Source organism: Astyanax mexicanus, chromosome 2 (assembly GCF_023375975.1).
Source record: "Astyanax mexicanus isolate ESR-SI-001 chromosome 2, AstMex3_surface, whole genome shotgun sequence".
Classification (NCBI taxonomy): Eukaryota; Metazoa; Chordata; class Actinopteri; order Characiformes; family Acestrorhamphidae; genus Astyanax; species Astyanax mexicanus.
The window spans coordinates 78,339,508-78,359,306 of NC_064409.1; the positions used below are offsets into that span (position 1 = coordinate 78,339,508).

Here is a 19,799-nt window from a genome sequence, read left to right on the forward strand (position 1 = left end):
CTATCTGAACGATATACAGTAATGGAGTTTTGCATCAAAACCCACCAATGGAGGACCTTTTTGGAGCCACAGAAGTTTTGGTTCAGTAAAGAAGCTGCTTTAACTGATTGTAAATGTGAAGAACCTTTTCTTTTTCTATTTGGCGTAGTGTAGTGGACAACACCATTGCCTTTTTTTTGTCAGACAAATGCAGTACCGTATTTTTTGCACTATAATGCACACTTTAAATCCTTTAATTTTCCCAAAAACCACCAGTGCTCCTTATAATCTGGTGCTCCTTATGTATGAATTCTATCAGTCAGGTATTAAGGAGCAGTAAAGCCACTCTGCTGAAGTACAGAGTTATACAGGAGTTTCAGTAAAGTTTCTCCAGCACTAAGGCTGGAGCAGTAATAGCATTAGCCGCTAACCACAGCGCTAAGCGCTAGCTCTTTCACTATTCAGAGGTGAGTATTATCGGCCTGTAGCCTGCTGCTAACCCTGGCTAGCACTGCTGGAACAGCATTAGCATTAACTGCTAACCACAGCACTAAGCGCTAGCTCTTTTACCATTCAGAGGTGAGTATTATCAGCCTGTAATCTGCGTGTTTACCATGTTAAAACAAGCTACATGAGACAAACCACTAGCATTAGCGCTTAGCGGTTAACGCTAATGCTCCAGCCTTAGTGCTGGAGAAACTTGGGAATCTAAGCTTACTGTAAATAAAAGCTTTAATCACCCAAATAAACAGTTTTCAGGAGAGAAATCTGTGTAGATTAACATCCAGCACTCGTTTCACTTTAAAAGAAAATCTATGTTTTTTTACTTACTTAGCTTTATTTAAATTAGTTAAGTATTATGATATTTTTAATCCAAAAACTTCTAAAAGTGGCATGTTTGAGTAAGGAACTCACCCATCTCTGCTGGAACTTGTAGATACGTTTATATCTAGAATTCCTGGCTGCTGGTTATATAAACCATGGCAAGGTTCTTCACATTCACAAATCTTTTTTTCAAACAACAAAAAAAATGTTTTTTTTTCTGGAACTTTTTTGTTGGTTCATCACAAAAGGTTCCCACATTTTAAAGGTCAATAATTTCATTGAAATGCAGAAATTGCATTGCATTGGTACACTCATGAAAATAAGGATGTTCAAAAGTGCAATAGAGGTTCTCCACACCCATGTCTCTTTTTTATCCTCATATTTAAATTCTTATTTTTATTTTGTCTTAACCTAGTTCTGAGTCTCCAGGAGTTGGGTTTGTGTTTTGACCTGCTTTCCCTGCTCAATTATTGCCTTGCATGCGTCCAATATATTACATTTCACAATGTAGTCTAATTTATACTCTAATTCATACTGTGTATTTATAATTTTAAGACGTTTTATCAGTATTACTATAGTTTTCTATTGTTTTAATTTGTCCTTATATATTATTTGATCATATCTTATTGGCACAAGGTAACGTCTCAATACATCTTTAGGTGTCTCCAAATACTTATTGATAGGGATTCCCATATATGGATTAGAGGTGGGCAATATGGTGATATTTTATTGTCATATTGTGTAATACACAGTATATTTTCATTTTCCATCCAGAGAGAGCAAGGCCAATGGTGCTCTCTCAGGGCTCTGGCAGCTGATGGCAAGCTGCATGACCGGGATTCGAACCAGCGATTTCCCGATCATAGTGGCAGCACTTTAGACTGCTGGAGCACTCAGAGCCCTGAATACAGCATATTTTCAATAAAAACATACTGTACTATTTATGTAAGGGCATTTTAATATAATTTTAAATAATTTAAAATCTGCTGCTACATTTTATAAGAAAATAATAACTTGTAACACATTTCCCCAATTGTTTTCTGACTGACTTAAATTTTGACTCAACATTTCACAATATATACAGCTCTGGAAAAAAAAAATAAGACAGCTCTTAAAAATGACGAGTTTCTTTGATTTTATCAAATTAAAAAGATGGATGATCACAAGCCATCAAACCAAACTGAACTGCTTGAATTTTTGCACCAGGAGTAAAGCAGCATAAAGTTATCCAAAAGCAGTGTGTAAGACTGGTGGAGGAGAACATGATGCCAAGATGCATGAAAACTGTGATTAAAAACCAGGGTTATTCCACCAAATATTGATTATTTCTGAACTCATAAAACTTTATGAATATGAACTTGTTTTCTTTGCATTATTTGAGGTCTGAAAGCTCTGCATCTTTTTTTATATATATTTCAGCCATTTCTCATTTTCTGCAAATAAATGCTCTAAATAAGAATATATTTATTTGGAATTTGGGAGAAATGTTGTCTGTAGTTTATAGAATAAAACAAAAATGTTTATTTTACTCAAACATAAACCTATAAATTGATTCAGAAACTGAAGTGGTCTCTTATTTTTTCCAGAGCTGTATATGTAATATATCGAAAAAATGTGTGTAAATATTAAGTCATAAATTCTGTACCACATTGCCCACCCCTAATAAGGACAGAATAGATGATTCAAGTATAGTTATAGCCACACAAATCAATCAATTCTGTACTTTTCCTTTCCGTACACTGTGTGAATATACTGTATACCATTTGCTACATTTAGTGGCTTTAATGGTGGCATTTTAAAATTAAACAGCTCCTAAGATATAGAATAGAATATGTATAAAAATAGTGTAACATGACATTGTGTAAATATAATGAATTTCAATATAATCATGTTGTGATAAAATATAAAACTTCGAAATACTTGGGCTACCGTAAGCCTTAAAGCTGTGAGGTTTTTATAAGCATAAAATATTGCGTTAATCTCAAACAGCAGAACATGCTAAGCCAGGAATCAATTAAAGAGTAAAAAATACACAAAATATACTGTATATGTAAAGATGTAAATGCTTTGGGAGAATACAAAGGTTTATTTGGCTATGTTCAGACTGCGGCCAAATCGGATTAGTTTCTCTTCTCAAGTCAAATCTTCAGAAATGACTCTTATTTACAAGTGATCGGATTAGATTTGCATGTCTGGACATCACAAATGTGTCTGAAACAAATGTAACGTTAGGCTTTGGCACTCGTCTCAAACTTTTGCATTTGCTCAAAAAAAAAAACAATTTAAAATCCAATTTTACCAGTGATTTCTGGCTGTTCAGGCCATTGGAAATTAATCTGGATTCAGTCTTGATACTCCACAAATCAGATTTCCTGATGTTCTGTCTGTCCAGTTTATTAAAATTCCATCCGTATCCAATACAGATATGCCAACAACTGGATTTTCTGTGGTTTCTGGATGTCCTCACTACCTGATATTAATCTAGATATAATCTAGATATGGAAATTAGATATCGTGATTTTGGGCTGTCCAGAAATCTAGAAACTTTGGATACAAAGAAATTTAGAAACTGGATACAGTCTAGATATGCCACTTATCAGATTTTCTGTGGTTTTTAATGTATCCAGACTATTAAAAATCAGTCTGAATGCAATTTAGATATATCAAATATATGCAACAAATTGGATTTATCATGGTTTCTCATTGTACAGAATATGGAAAATGAATCTGAATATAATCTAGATATGCCAAAAATCTGATTTACTGTGGTGTTTAGCTGTCCAGAGTAGCAGACATCCTTCTGAATAAAATACAGATATGACTAAAATGGATTTCCTGTGGTTTCTGGCTGTCCAAAAAGTCTAGATATGCCACAATCTGTACTGGCTATTATAAATAAATTTGGATTCAATATAGATATGCCAATAATTGGTTTGTGGGTTTCCAGACTATCACAAAATCTATCTAAATTCAATCTTGATATGCTTTTGGCAGTCCAGAATAGCAGATATGAATCTAGATATAATCTAGATATGCCACAAATCAGATGTTATGTGTTTTTTCTGTTCAGAAAATATGAAAATTTGGCTAAAACCTAGATATGCCAAAAAAGAAAAAAAATCTGCTTTATGTCATCCTGGATACAATCTAGATATGCTAACATTATTTCATTTAGGTTCATAGGGTTTCTGGTTGTCCAGACTAACAAAAAGCAATCTCAGTGCAATCTAGATATGCTAAAAATCATATTTATTGAGGGTTCTGTCTGCCTAGACTTTTAGAAATTCCTTTGGATGCATAAATCTAGACATGCAAACAATCTGATTTCCTTTGGTTGATTAGAAATTTAGAAATGTGGTTTCTGGATGTCCAGACTACCTTTGCATGAATCCAGATAAGCCAATCTAGATAAGGTCTGTTGTATCTGATTGGACGTATGGCTGTATGGATTGTGTTGCTATATCAATGCAGAATGCTTTAACATGCGCTGTATAGGCTGGACGGTGCTGTAAAATATAATAAATATATATTAATACACTCTGTAACGTAATGTAACGTAGTGCACGCATGCGCACCGTGCACCGCGGTGTGGGTTGATTGAGCAGGGAGGGCAGGTCGTGGGGAGACGGTGAGCAGTGGTGTAGGTATTACTGAATAAATACTCATATCGTTATTGTAAAACGGGCATGTCTGGGGAGCGTGTGCGGGCGGCTGCCGGTGCCGGGGGGGTTCAGACGGACTTGCGCCGTCTCATCAGGCGTAAGTTGTCCGTGAAGCTGTGGAGGCCGGGGGATACGGAGCTGATGGGGGAAGGCAGGAAGCTGTTCTTCAGCATTTCCGGCGATATCTCCTCGATGCGGTACGTCACCGCCGAGTGAAAGTACTGGTGCGGGCTCAGCTGGCAGCTGAAGGAGTTCTGGTGGGAATAGCCTCGCCCGCCCACCCCCATCCCCATCCCTCCGGCCCCGCCACCCGGCGTCAGAGTGGCCGAGCTGCCGAACTCGTGGTAGTGCATGCAGGAGCAGACGGACTGGAGGTCCGTCACCTCCGACCTGAACCTCTGCTGCTGCCGCTGCTGCTCCCGTCTCCTCCGGCTCCTCTGGATCATGGACTCCTCCTGAATGTGGATGACCATGCTGCTCCGGTTCCCCGCCAAGGACGCCCGTTCCTCGGCGTCGCGCCGCTCGTCCTCGCTGTTCATGGTGAGGAACCGCAGCACCACCAGGTTCAGGAAGGCACCGATCACTGTCAAGCCAACCAGGATGTACATGAAACTGAAAGCCACGTACAGGGGCTTCCGCTGCAGGGCCCGGTTCTTCTGCAGCGCCACGAAGTCCCCGAACCCGATGGTGGTGAGCGTGATGAAGCAGTAGTAGTAGGACTGGAAGAAGCTCCAGTCCTCGTAGTGCGAGAAGGCGGCCGCCCCGATGCACAGCGTCCCCATGCACGAGAAGAAGCCCACCGTCACCATGTTCTCCATCGACACCTCCGTGATCCTCATGCCGCAGCACTTCTTGATGCGCTTCAGCAGGTACTTCACGAAGGTGTTCATCCTCTCGCCCAGGCTCTGGAACATCACCAGCGTCAGGGGGATGCCCAGCACCGCGTAGAACATGCAAAAGGCCTTCCCCGCGTCGGTGCCTGGAGCCGCGTGGCCGTATCCTGGGGAAAAAAGTGGAGAAGAAGAAGAAGAAGAAGACTGTATTAGATCTTAATAAAGATGCTTTAGAAGTGAGCTGAGCCTAATCACAGAACCCAGAGTCTTGGGAGAATCCAGATATCATCCAGAAAATCAATCTGGATACAGTATAGATATGCCAAATATCCCAAAATAGGATTTCCTGTGGTTTCTGGCTGTCCACAGGCTTTTTACAATGTAATATACTTTTTTCACAAGAATATACTGTAAACAAAACGGTTTATGAATATGAAATTTACTGTTGACAAGAATTAAACTGTAATATCTTATACATTTGCAACTGTTTATTTTACAGTGAAATACTGGCAGCTGTGGTCGCCAGAATTTTACCGTAAAATAAACGGTTGCCATGTAGAAGATGGCCACCGTTTATTTTACGGTGTAAATTTTTTTTACAGTGTATATTTCACATGTTAAGACAATTAAAAATAACATTTTGACAGTTTTTTTAATATATGGTGATTCAATGTTTATTCTGTTTCTTCTTGCTTTACGGTTTATTTCTGTTGCCATTTCACAGTTTTTCACTGTAATTTTCAGACATTTTTTTCAGTGTATTAAAAATCAGTCTTAAAAATCTTAATACCTTCTAGATGTGCCAAATATCTCATTTCTTAATATTTTACTTTACTTGTACTTTATTTAAAATAAAGGTGGATTGATTGATTGATTGATTGATTGATTGATTGATTGATTGATTGATTGATTGATTGATTGATTGAAAAAATTTGCCAACTTAGATTTTTTTCCTCAGACCAACTTTTAATAAGAAAATTAATAAAGTAAGTTGAGGCAATTAGTTTGCAATTTAATATTTTGAATCTTTTTTTTACAGCACAGAATGGAAAACCCCGGAATGTTATTAATAGTAGTATATTAAGTATATTAAATTTATTGTACTCTGCCCAAACTGTAGTGTAGTAAAAATGATGAGCAGGAAATTCGAGGAGGGCTATTAATCTTCTGGTGGCTCCAGAGAGATCAGAGTGGGGGTGTTCAATTAGTCCGATGTCATCCCTCGGTCTGGTTTTGGGGAGGGGGGGGGGGGGGGGGGGGAGGGAGCAGTGGGCGTTATTGGTTTAGAAGGAGGCCGGAAGTCAGGATGGGCCAGTAAAGCTTTTAGTTTAATGAGCCATTTTTATCTGGAGGCAAAGAGCTGAAAGTTGCTGAGTCACTTGGAAGCCGGCGTGGCTCTCTAATGCGACCTGTGCTGATGGATGGGGGGGGGGGGGTGTTTGGGGGGGGCTGGGAAGGCCGAGGGGGTGGAAATAAAGTATGACGAGGCATCAAAACCCCAAACTTGCCAAGTCTGCCATTTGTTGTCCTTTTATAACAATGTGGGCTGAAGAAAATAGAGCTGATGGTGCACAACCAGTAGTGCGGGGGAAACACCAAACAGAGGAGATTTGTCAGCCTGCAGTTGTTTCAACTTTCCAACACTAAGTCTAAGTTGAAACTAAATCTCTATTTTGAAAGAGATTTTTTAGATTTACCTGGAGAGGAAATGTTTTAATCACCAAAGGGACTAATTTTTACGAAGTCAGGAAAGACCCTGACACCTGTTACATTCTGTAAAACAAGCTGATTACCTGTAAAACATCATAAAATAAGTAGCTGTAACTTTAGCTTCAAATCCCAAGCATGCATCAGCAGCCGGAGTCAGAGAAAGCCCAATTAGGGCTCTATTGTAACGACCTTGGTATTGTGAGGGCACAAAAAACATGCCTTACACGGCTTGAAACTCACAAAAGGCATATGCTAATTCTCTTACTGCATTAATTATTAATCATGGGTGTGTTTTGGCCGAAATGTGAAATAAACCAGTGTATAATCAGTGTGCCACTTGTCACTCCCTTGGACGTGTTGATATTTTAACAGCACAATTCTTTTGCACGATTCAGCAGAGGCAGATACTGACCTGCATGTTCATGCTGTGAACATATACCAGCAGTTTATTTAAGGGAACAACAATGTTATTTTATTCTTTATTCTCTTTATACAGAGCTCCTGCATGGTTAGGATAGGATTGGATGGCTGAGTGTTGACTGTTGTCAGGGTTTTATTCAATCAGTGGAGCTCCTGTGTTTTCTGACACCAAAAGAGAAACACACCAGTGTGAAATTTACCTGAACACACCTCACTTCCAGACCACATCAATTATCAATGCTGCTTAATTTTTGGTGAAAATTTAATGCAGCAACACTGGATTAAATAATAAATCTTGTGACATTGCAGAAGCTTATTGAAACAATGCCATAGTGAATGAGTCAAAGCAACCAAAGCTAATAATTTTTGTCGACATCAATAATTAGCCATTGGGTTTCTCTCGCTGACTCTTAACGAATCTGTCAAACAGCGACATCTATCGGTTAGGAAATGAGTGTGGTGCACACAGAGATTATGCACAAGTGACGGTGCCTCTACACACACACACACCCAGCGGAGACTGTGTGAGTGTGTGTGTGGAGATGTGTTAGCTTGCGAACATATTCAAGGCTAATAAGACTTTCTCAAACTCAATCCGCTTTAGAGAACATTTAGAAGGTTAAGAGTAGTCCAGTCTGGATGGGCTTTGTTTTAAAGCCGCATTTCACGGCTCCAGTGTGGGAGTATTTTGGGAGTATATTTACTTTAAGCCAAATGAGTGAGGAGAACCATCAATGCGAATCAGCCAGTATGTCGACTTTGTTTCAAAAACGTGGAAACAAAAGCTGGCAATACTACTTACCTGAGATCTTATTTAAAGCACTACCATCCAGCCCAAATTTCAGAGCTGAATACTGAATATGAATATTGTTCCCCCAGAGAGATCCTGCCTCAAGCCTCCACAAGCTAAACATGCTGCAATACATTTTTGTATGTGTTTTATAGTTTTATATACATATATGATCAGAAAAAGGAGAATCTGCAAGTGCTCTTTGTTTTATGTCCAGAGTAAAAAAAAAAAGGTTGAATTAATATAAATGTTACTTTAATCTGTATGTTGTTACTCTTTTTAAGAGTCCCAGGCTGGTTTAGTTATTTAGAAGTTAGTTTCACTGTAAAATGGTGTAAAAGTATTATTTTGCTAGTATATTATTACTGCGGCACATTGTCTTAACCCTTAGAACCTTACGGACGGATTTTCCGCCCAAAATCGCACCTTGTGTTCTCAGCTTAATTACTCAGGAATCCCTTCACACATAAACATAATCCATATATGATTAAAAAGAGCGGAACTTACTCTTTCTAAAAAATAGTGATGACATCCCAGTGCAGTAAAGCTAAATCTACAAGAAACCCATTGAAAAAAAAACACCTAAAAAAGTGAGATCTCCTTCCCCAACCAATATTATTTACCTTTAGTGCTTCAAACATATTTATATGATGTTTCAAACCAAATAATATCAGTAAATAAAGACTCAAAAGTGTCCACAGAAAAAGACACTGTGAAACTACCTGCTTTACTCAAACTAAAGCTAGGTATGGTGTGCGCACTACTTTATATAGTTTTTATTTTACTCGCACATTTTTACTTTAAGTCGTTATTTTGCACTAAACATTTTTATTTATTTAGACTAAAAGTTTACAGAAGTTTACATTTTTGTATATAGTTTTTTTTGTGTGTCCTGATTAAAATACTGAAAGGCATAGGCTGCTCTGAGTGTCAGGTGTTTTTTAGTATCTACATGTATCCTCAAGGAGTGATTATTGATTATCAAGAAAAATAAATAACTCCACCTGATGCTGTTTCTCCATGTATTTTATCAAAGTAATAATTAATAAGCCATGTAATGAACTCAGATCATCAATATTCTTATGCTTTTGAATTTAAAAACACTCTAGTCTAACTATTTTCGAAAATATATCTTAGGTGTGAATATATTTAAAGTCTATATATTCAAAAATAAGTAGCAAAACATGATCAGTTCCAGGAAAATATAACAATTCTGCTTCCTTTTACATTTTAAATGATTATATTTTTGAGCAGCCGTATGTCTTCTGGAGTAAAAGAGATCAGGGCATGTGTCTGTCTGATATAATTACTGTGTTATAAGACCTGAAAGAGAAAAAACACACAAAACAGCCTAGAGTTCAAAAAGTTAAAGCTCCCAGAAGCAGGAAAAAAAAAGCATTTTCTATAGTGGTGCTTTAAAATGACAAAATTATCGTTTATCGCAATAATTTCTGGGACAATATATCGTCCTGAAAATGTTGTCATCGTGACAGGCCTTTTTTTTGCCAGGCAGTGTATATTTAATAATAATAAAAATAAAAAAATACCAAAAAGGCACAGAATGACCATTCAACTGCATTACACGGCCTCTTCAAATCCTCTGACATAACTCGCCCACCATCACGCCCACAGCCGAGGCAGCGGCACAGCGCCTACGGCCGTCCCCTTAAACCCCCACCAAACCCCCACCAAACCCCCACCGCCCCCCAGCCCTCTCCCGCCGGGCCCGGCACCTGATCTCCAACAGGTTCTGCTGTTCATTTGGGCTCATAAGCATCGATCTGCCGGCTCTCGCTCTCCTGCAGAGCCGCCGCCCACGCAGCACGCGTTTATAACTGCTATTAATAGCAGCCCAGCGCTCAATCGCTTCCATTCTCAGCAGCAGCAGCAGCAGCAGCCAGATTTCACTTTTCTTCTCCAACAAGTGCTTACAGCTCTTTATCTGACCCTACTCAACACACACACACTTATACACACACACACATGCATAGTAGTAAGTTCAAAAGATATTATCATTTCCAACCAGCAGCAACTGCAGCTTTCAGGCATGAGCACGACGCTCGGGGTCATTATCAGTCATTATATATAACTGGCAACATTCAACACCCTGATGAAAAAAAAAAAAAAAAATATATATATATATATATATATATATATATATATATATATATATATATATATATATATATATATATATATATATATATAAATACTTAATTGTACATATTAAAACATATTGAGAAATGTCTAATTATGCTGTAAATTTACTTACAGATTTATGCACTTAAATATTAAAATAAATTAAAAGTACATTAATATCATGCTTTCATCAAATGTCTAAAAGTAAACTTTGATCATACTTTTTTTAAAAAGTACACTATAGTGTATATTAAATAAAACAGACTACTATGAAATACATTTTTAGTTCAATATAATTCAATATACTTCTAAAATACTTATTTCCAATATATACTTTTGTAATTTTTTAGCAAAGTGTGTTAAAAACAATTGTTACATTAGTTCACTTAAAGTGCAATGTATCATGTGATTTACTAATATTAATAAAAAAATAATAATAATAAGGTAAATTTGTAACACCCTGACAATAGTACAATGTAATATGTATTTTTTTAGAAGGTCAGTTAAATTACTACATTGGTAAAATGTTTTTAAATGTATTCAGGTATGACATTAATATAACAACGCTCTGTAATTATAATTAGGAAACTATAAATGTAAGCACATTACAGGATACAGTGTTAAATAATATTTAAATGTCAAATAAAAAAAAAGGAAGTACATTTTATAACATGCAAAATATTTTGGTAGAGTATATTAAAATATATTTTTATACCCAACGAAGTATACTAGAAGTGTGCTACTTACAAAAGACAGGAACAAGAACTATATGTTAAATATATTTACTATCAATTCTTACTACATTTCTAATATACCTGGTGTATAATAAATGGTGATACAGTTGTAATGTAACTCGTTAAATGTATTATAATTTTATTGTAAGCATATTTAACTAATAATAGTACAATTTTTGTACTGTTTTTATACAATTAAAGTATAATAAGTACAATATTATATATATTTAAATATACTGATTAATAATAATGTGGCTACAAGAACACTTTAGTGCACTATAGCACTATAATAATAGTGTATAGTTTAATCTAATTTCCTTTTTTTTTCACCATGGCAGCCTCCATACAGATATAGAAACATGGAGATGAACTGTATGAAAATGATGGATATGAAAAAAAAATGGAAGCAATGAATTGACTTAAAAGTTCACTTCTAATACTCCAATATCAAAGTGCTTTTTTGGCCATTTGATTAAATCCCCTTATTTTAAATTGTACTTTGGTACGCAGACACATCACAATATGCAAAGTTAATCATGCCCGTCCCTAAACCCATACATCACCCAGTGCCTCTTACTACTACTACCTCTCCCATTTTTTTTTTTTTTAGCATTTTTCATATTTAAGCTGAGAGTGAAGTCAGCAAAAATGAGAGGGTTTAGTTACTCTTTTATATCTGTATATTTAAACCTGGGAAATTACTGATCGTGTAATTAATAAGCTGTAATACAGATCATCTAAACTCCTGTAAAATTCTGTTACAGACCTGCTGCTGACACCTACAGTCTGTAACTGAATCTTAAACTGGATGAGGAACACAATTAAGAAACTAAAATTAAAACAAGGGCCATGTCATGGTTATGATAACACTGTAAGTTCGGATAAGTTGAATTTACTTTAAAAAATTGAGGAAACCGGTTGCCTTAAAAAAGTTAAGTAAAGGGTAATAAAAACTTTAGAATACTTTAGAAAAGTTAGAATAACTTATAACATCAAGTTATTACAACTAAAGGGGAAGTTGATTTAACTTTTGTATTTTTGTTATACTGTAAAACCAGATTAGTTGAGTTTACTTTAAAAAAAATAAATTAAGAAACCGATTGCCTTAAAAACCCAGTGCCTCTTACTAGGTTCCTAACTTGGGGTTTCACAAGTCTGAAAATTCACCTAGATTTTATAAATCTAATAATAAATCACAGGACTTGAGAGTAACTCAATCATAATTATCATCATCATTACTTCACAGGTGTACAGATCCAGATTGTAGCCCATCTGCTGTTGCACAGTCTAATGAACCCCCTCAACTCCGTCCACCGATAAGAATGTTTAATTCTAGAAAATATCTAATCATAGAAGAACAGCTCTTCGTTTAACTTTGTTTTATAGAATCATTAATGTACAAATTCTGTAAAATGCACTTTAACCTTTAACCCCTTTAACAGATCTTGGTCATTTTCTCTGCAGTTAAATATGTTATTTACACTCTGAAAACTCTTCTACAGGACACTTGGAGAAGCTGCCTCTGTCCACTCTCTAATCCAATTAATAATTTCAGATCAGTAACTCCAAGCAATCTACCCTAACTTTAAAAATAAACTTTGCTAAGTGCGGACCACACCTAAGGAAGTAGAGAAAGAAGAAGGAAAAAAGGGCTGGAGGTCTGAACTGCATGCATGAAGAAATGTGCAGTTATATCCCCCCCTTTTTATTTAATAAGAAGTGGAAGAGTAGAAAAAGGGGGTTGTTGGGGAGGAGGTGGGTTGCGAACTTTTGTCACGAGAGGTAGTTATTTAGGGCAGGTATTTATAGGGCGGTTGATTGATACGGGGTGGAGTTGGAACATAGAGTTTGGGCGTGGTCCTTCTCCCAAACTTTTGTTATTACATAACATCATTTAAAAACTAGACACGTTTATCTAGAAAAAAAAAAAAAAAAAACGTTTGGAGAACAGGAATTCAGGAAAATATTAATTTTAAAACAAAGTTTAGGAAAAAGTGTCCGCTTTTTCAGATTTCTATACATTATATAAGATTTAAATTAAAATGTTTTAAATATTTTTCTATGTGATAGAAATAGGAGTGTAATATGAGGTAGAAATTTGTCAAATATGCATGCCTGTAAAGGGGTTAAATATGATGGTTCTAATGGTTCTCACACCACAGATTTGCAAATGGTTATTTAAGGGATACCATAGAAGAACCATTTGCATTAATTTACATTAGAGTTTTTTTTAAACTCAAATAGAATTGCTATCTTTGTGAGATCCTTGATTAACACTAGACAATAAAAAATCAGCCATTTTTATGTAAGCATTGTGAGAGTATAGATCCTTTAATTTGTATGAAAAAAAACCTTAATATGCACTTCTCAAAAATTTTAAAAAGGGTAAAAATGATCATTTAGAGACATTGTGTTTACAGTAGGTGTGGGTGTGAAGAACCTTTAAATGGGTAAATAACCTTCTAATTCACTTCTTCACACATTTAAAAGATTCTCACACACACAAAAAATGATTTTAAATGGAACCAATTGAATGGTTATTCAATGGCACTTATCAGAAAAAAGCTCTTCTATTTTAAATATTATACAGCAGTGTGAGAACCTGGTGTAAGGAAGGTCCAAATAAAGGTTCCTTACCAAGTAAAAAAGGTCTTTACACACTTTTCTATTTGGTTATTTATGGAATAAGCCTTTAACACCTTTCTATTTTATAGTGCTGAGCTGGGAATAGCCCACCACCCACATACTCCCCTCTATACAGGGCTGGTGTTGGGAGGATCTTTCCCAGTGATGAATAGAGTAAACTGTGCGTCATCAGATACAGAGCACCCTCTGAAACTCCACACCTACAGTACAGCTGTGTGGAAACTGTTTCAGATGAAATGACCAATAAGAGTGAGGATTTAGAGCATGCCTTTGTAGGGGTTAGATAATCTCGGCTGGTAGAGGGAGTCTTCAGTGCGATACATTTGGGAAACCAACTCCAGAAAATGGTGAATGTAGTAAATGTAGTAAAAAGCACATTTAAAATAAAATTTGAGATATTAGAGACGGAGACATTAATTGGCTGTATATAAGTATTGGCTTGTTTTTTAGCCAATATATGCATTCAGGAAGAATTAGAGCAGGAGCATTATAGGGGCTTTTGGTTACATTATGCTTCAGTACATAATTCAACCTCTAAATGCAACTACAGAGCTGAAGACACTCATTAACTTCCATTTTTTGCAATGTCTGAATCAATCCCACATACAGTATCTGTGCAATGTGTAAAACTAACACATTTGGTGGAGGAAGGAGGATAACAACTTTTATTTTTTAACACCACTACCCAGATAACCCTCTCCAGAGTGTATCTTTTAGCACAGTAATACAGTAAAGCTAGCAAACACCACTAACCACACAAAGCAGTGAATAGATTAAGGGGATTGATGGTTTAGTGATCAGTAATCAGCCCAAATAATTCTGATCAGCCCATCTCTAAATACAATTAAACACATAAAATTAAGAATTAGAAAATACAGATACTTTATGTAGAGAGATAAAAAATAAATACATATAAATAGATTGAAAGCTATATCATGTATCATGTATGATGTTGATGCTCCACTAAATTGAAGTGGTAAATTGGTTAAAAAAAATGTAATTGGTAAATATATTATACAACCTCTACATGCAACTACAGAGCTGGAGACACTCATTAACCTCCATATTTTCTGCCATTTCTGAATCAATCCCACATACTGTACAGTATTTGTGCAAACACATCTGGTGGAGAAAAGAGCACAAAGACTTTTTAGCACCAATAACCAGATATCCCTCTCCAGAGTGCATCTTTCAGCCCATACAGTATATATATATATACATATATATATATATATATATATATAGTAATATATTGAAAGCAACATAATGATAGATAGATAGATAGATAGATAGATAGATAGATAGATAGATAGATAGATAGATAGATAGATAGATAGATAGATAGATAGATAGATAGATAGATAGATAGATAGATACTTTATTGATCCCCGGGGGGAAATTCTTGGCATCCAGCAGCAGGTTACACAATACACAAAGTTAAAAAAGATAAAATATAAAATATAAAGATACATATAAATACAATCAAATAAGAAATAGAATATACAGTGTAAATGTACAGTCTTCGTGTGTGTGTGTGTAATGGAGATGGAGGTAGTGCAGTTGAACACAATAGACAGTGAACACCAGTTGATGTGCATAATGTGAGGATAACTGATGTCAGCCAAACAGAAAGTGCAAATACACAGTTATATAATAATTTAAATTAAATTAAGCAGTGCAAAAGATACGTAAACAGTGCAAAAGATACGTAAACAGTAGATGAATTAACTAGTGAATGAACTACTAGTGCAAAATATGGTAGAACTATAAAAAGTGTTCTAGGCATCAGCAAGTCTGAGAGTGTGTCCATAGCTGGGGGTGTGTCCATGGTGTGGCCAGAGTGGCCGGAATGAAAAAGTTTCACAGAGTCTTTAGTTTGCTGTGCTGAGAGGAGTTGAACAGTCTTATGGCCTGAGGAACAAAAGACTTTCGGAGTCTGTCTGTGGAGCAGGACTGGGACAGCAGTCTGCCGCTGAATGAGCTCCTCTGCCTGGTGATGGTGCTGTGCAGAGGGTGGTGAACATTGTCCATGATGTTCAGCAGCTTGCTGAGGGCTCTCCTCTCTGCCAGTGGTGTTAAGGACTCCAGCTCTAATCCCAGCACAGAACCAGCTTTCCTCACCAGCCTGTCCAGTCGTCCAGCATCCCTCTTGCTGATGCTGCCTCCCCAACACACAACAGTGTAAAAGAGGACGCTGGCTACCACAGACTGGTAGAACATCAGGAGGAGTTTCTGGCAGATGTTGAAAGCCCTGAGCCTTCTGAGGAAGTACAGTCTGCTCTGGGCCTTCCTGTAGAGGGAGTCAGTGTTCACTGACCAGTCCAGCCTGTCATCCAGGTGCACACCAAGGTATTTGTAGGATTTGACCACCTCCACGTCGACCCCCTCGATGGAGATTGGCCGCTGAGCAGAGGGCCTGGACCTCCTGAAGTCTATGCACATCTCCTTGGTTTTGGAGATGTTCAGCTGCAGATGGTTCATCTTGCACCACATCACAAATTCCTCAACCAGGCTTCTGTACTCCCTCTCATCACCATTACGCACACACCACACAATTGCAGTGTCGTCAGAGAACTTCTGCATGTGGCATGACTCCGAGTGGTATTTGAAGTCTGATGTGTACAGTGTGAACAGGACTGGAGAGAGAACAGTCCCCTGTGGTGCTCCTGTGCTGCTGATCACTGTATCAGAGGAGCAGTCCCTGATCCTGACATGTTGTGGTCTCCCAGTAAGGTAGTCAGTGATCCAGGTGACCAGGTGCATATCCACCTCCATCTTCATCAGCTTGTCTCTCAGTAGTAGGGGCTGGATGGTGTTGAAGGCACTGGAGAAGTCGAAGAACATGACCCTCACAGCACCTCCCCCCTTGTCCAGATGAGAGTGAGCTCTGTGCAGGAGATAGAGGATGGCATCTTCCACTCCCACCTTTTCCCGGTACGCAAACTGCAGTGGGTCCTCAGCATGGTGGACCTGAGGTCTGAGTTGGTCCAGCAGCAGTCGCTCCATGGTCTTCATCACATGAGATGTCAAAGCAACAGGCCTGTAGTCATTCAGCTCCTTCGGGTGTGCCTTCTTGGGAACAGGAATGAGACAGGTTGTCTTCCACGTGGCAGGAACTCTCCCTATACGCAGACTCAGGTTAAAAACATGTTGGAGGGGCTCACCCAGTTGAACAGCACATGCCTTGAGCATTCTGGGGCACACTCTGTCCGGGCCAGCTGCCTTCCTGGGGTGAAGTCTCCTCAGCTGTCTCCTGACCTGGTCAGCAGTAAAGGTTGGTGGACTGGAGGAGATGATTTGTCTGCCAGTTGATAGTGTTGATGGTGGTGATGATGAAGATGGTGGAGGTGAGGGTGATGATGGTGCTGATGAAGATGGTGGAGGTGAGGGTGATTGTGCTGATGGTGATGAAGATGATGATGGAGGAGGTGAGGGTGGTGGTGGTGGTGGTGATGATGATGACGGTGATGATGTTGATGAAGATGGAGGTGAGGGTAATGGTGGTGGTGATGAAGATGGTGGAGTTGGAGTTGAAGGTGATGGAGATGGTGGTGATGATGGTAGAGATGGAGAAGATGTTGGTGATGCTGCAGGAGGGTAGGAGGAGGGGGCAGCAGGAGCAGGACAGTCAAACCTGTTGTAAAAGTTGTTGAACTGGTTTGCTCTGTCCACACCGCCATCTACTGGGTTGCCGTTGTTGTTCTTGCACCCAGTGATGGTTTTCATTGCACCCCAGACTTCCTTCATGTTGTTGTCTTGCAGCTTTCTTTCCACCTTCTAATACATTCTAATGTATCAGAATCATGTTGATGCTCCACTGCTGTAATAGAGAGAATGCTGTCTCTGTCATTTCCCCTTAATTTAATGTAAATTGAAGTGAATTGGTAATAAGGGTATGAATTTAGCTTTTAAAAGAAGACACAATGATGAAAGATCTGAGGTCATCTCAGGCAGGGCAGCACTTTCCCCTGTTCTAAATCTAAACCCGACTCAGCGTGCGGCTAAAAGACCAGCCTCTGATAACCTGCGGGCTGTGTTTGGATTATGAATAGTCAGCAGCTGCTCGGAAATATATTCAGGAGACAACTAAAAGCACTTTAAAATCTCTCTGGAGTTTGAGAGGGAGCGCAGTGATCTTAGACTGGGACTGATGGTCATTTTCTCCTGTTCCGGTAAACAGCTGCCCTGCAGAGTTTGGAGAATTACAGTAATCTGGTTTGCTGGAGATTTAATGCAGCAAACTTTTGACTTTTAAAAAGTTCTTTAAATGATAATGTGATTCTGAAACATCAGGTTTCTGGCTTGATCCAGCACCTGACAGGCAGTGACAATAAATACAATATAACAAGATTTCTTCCATTTTCTGCATTTTTTCATTAAATATTTCTGTGTTTCATCTTAAAAGTAATTGTATGCTGGGTGTGTTTTGGGCATAACATGAAATAAACCAATCAGAGTGTCTCTTGCTCATAATTCCCTTTATGAGCCAGGTGTGCTCTGACTTTTTAGGCGGATTGCTATTTTAACGGCGCAGCTGTGAAGACCCACTGATATTTGGATACATATCGCACATACCTACAGTTTTGTACTGCTTTTCATATTTTGTATGATTATAAAAGGCATGTACTAATTCTCATAAATTAATCATGGACTTTTTTTTCACTAGCCATGAGTCAGGCGGATTGCTATTTTAACGACACAACTGACCTGCTCATTCATGCTGTGAAGATGTGACGGCAGTTAATTTATGGAAAAAGCAAGGAATGTTGGATTTGTGCACTGCTGCGTTGCCAAGATAGCAATGAACGTCTGACTGTTGACACTTGTCTAGGTTGTATTGAGTCAGTGGAGCTCCTGTATTTTCTGTTGCCAAGATATATATAGCAATAGGCCAGATATTTACCTGAACAGACCTCATTTCCAAACCACCACACCCATCAGTGTAGATGTACAGAGGTTGGACAATGAAACTGAATCACCTGGTTTTAGACCACAATAATTTATTGTCTCAACAGTCAGTTCTGGTGGGAACAGAAAGAACAGAAGAGTTGAGGTGCACATTGAATTCTGCCGTGGTTTTATGTTTTTTGGATACAATCCGGGTTAGCACCCGAATATCCCTTTCAGACAGCTTCCTCTTACAGCGTCCACAGTTAATCCTGTTGGATGTGGTTGGTCCTTCTTGGTGGTATGCTGACATTACCCTGGATACTGTGGCTCTTGATGCATCACAAAGACTTGCTGTCTTGGTCACAGATGCTCCAGCAAGACGTTCACCAACCATTTGTCCTCTTTTGAACTCTGGTGTGTCACCCATAATGTTGTGTGCATTGCAATATTTTAAGTAAAACTGTGCTCTTATCCTGCTAATTGAATCTTCACACTCTGCTCTTACTGGTGCAATGTGCAATTAATGAAGATTGGCCACCAGGCTGCTCCAATTTAGCCATGAAACCTAAAATCCCACACTAAAATGACGACAGGAGTTTCAGTTTCATTGTTCAACCCCTGCTGAATATAGAAAGTGTGTAAGATAGAGTGAGTGTTTACTGCGTGGTTTTAAAGGTGTAGAGCAGCAGCAGCAGCTCGTAGTATCTGTGAGAGTTGTTATTAGTGTAGTGTTTGTCGGAGTTCAGCGCGGTTCGTGGGGAAGGCTGTGGAGTGGGCCGCCTTCAGAGCTGCCAAATAAGATTAAACCTGGGCCACGTGGGAGGTTTATTTAGCCCCGCTGTGAGAGCGCGGCGCTGTGGAGCCCAGATATAAAAGCCTATTGTTGTTATCTGAGGAAGTGGGTCGATCTTGCGTGCTCACACACACACACACACACACACACCTTCTGCCACAGTTCCCACTCCCCTACGTGCTGAGTCATGGAGAGTGTGTGTGTGTGTGTGTGTGTAGGGGTGGGGTCGCCGGGTGTTCTGAGAGAGCTGAGAGCTGAGTCACTGGTTAAGTAGAACGTGAAACAGGTCGTAAAAAACATCGTAACTCAGGAGCTGTGGAGCACCATCAAAGCTGGAGTAGCTTATAATACATTCCTACATAGTAAATGAATAGTAAA

The 19,799-nt window shown here is 38.4% G+C and overlaps 1 protein-coding gene across 1 annotated transcript in view; it reads right to left on the reverse strand.

Moving 5' to 3' along the window:
• Nucleotides 1–2,108: 2,108 nt before the first annotated feature.
• The window catches only part of kcnk9 (potassium channel, subfamily K, member 9), a 123,816-nt gene continuing 106,125 nt past the window's right edge, over nt 2,109–19,799 (reverse strand). The window contains exon 2 of the mRNA XM_022666482.2: nt 2,109–5,466. Coding sequence (XP_022522203.2) covers nt 4,535–5,466 — 932 coding nt within the window. The 3' untranslated portion in view covers nt 2,109–4,534. The remainder of the gene's footprint in view (nt 5,467–19,799) is intronic.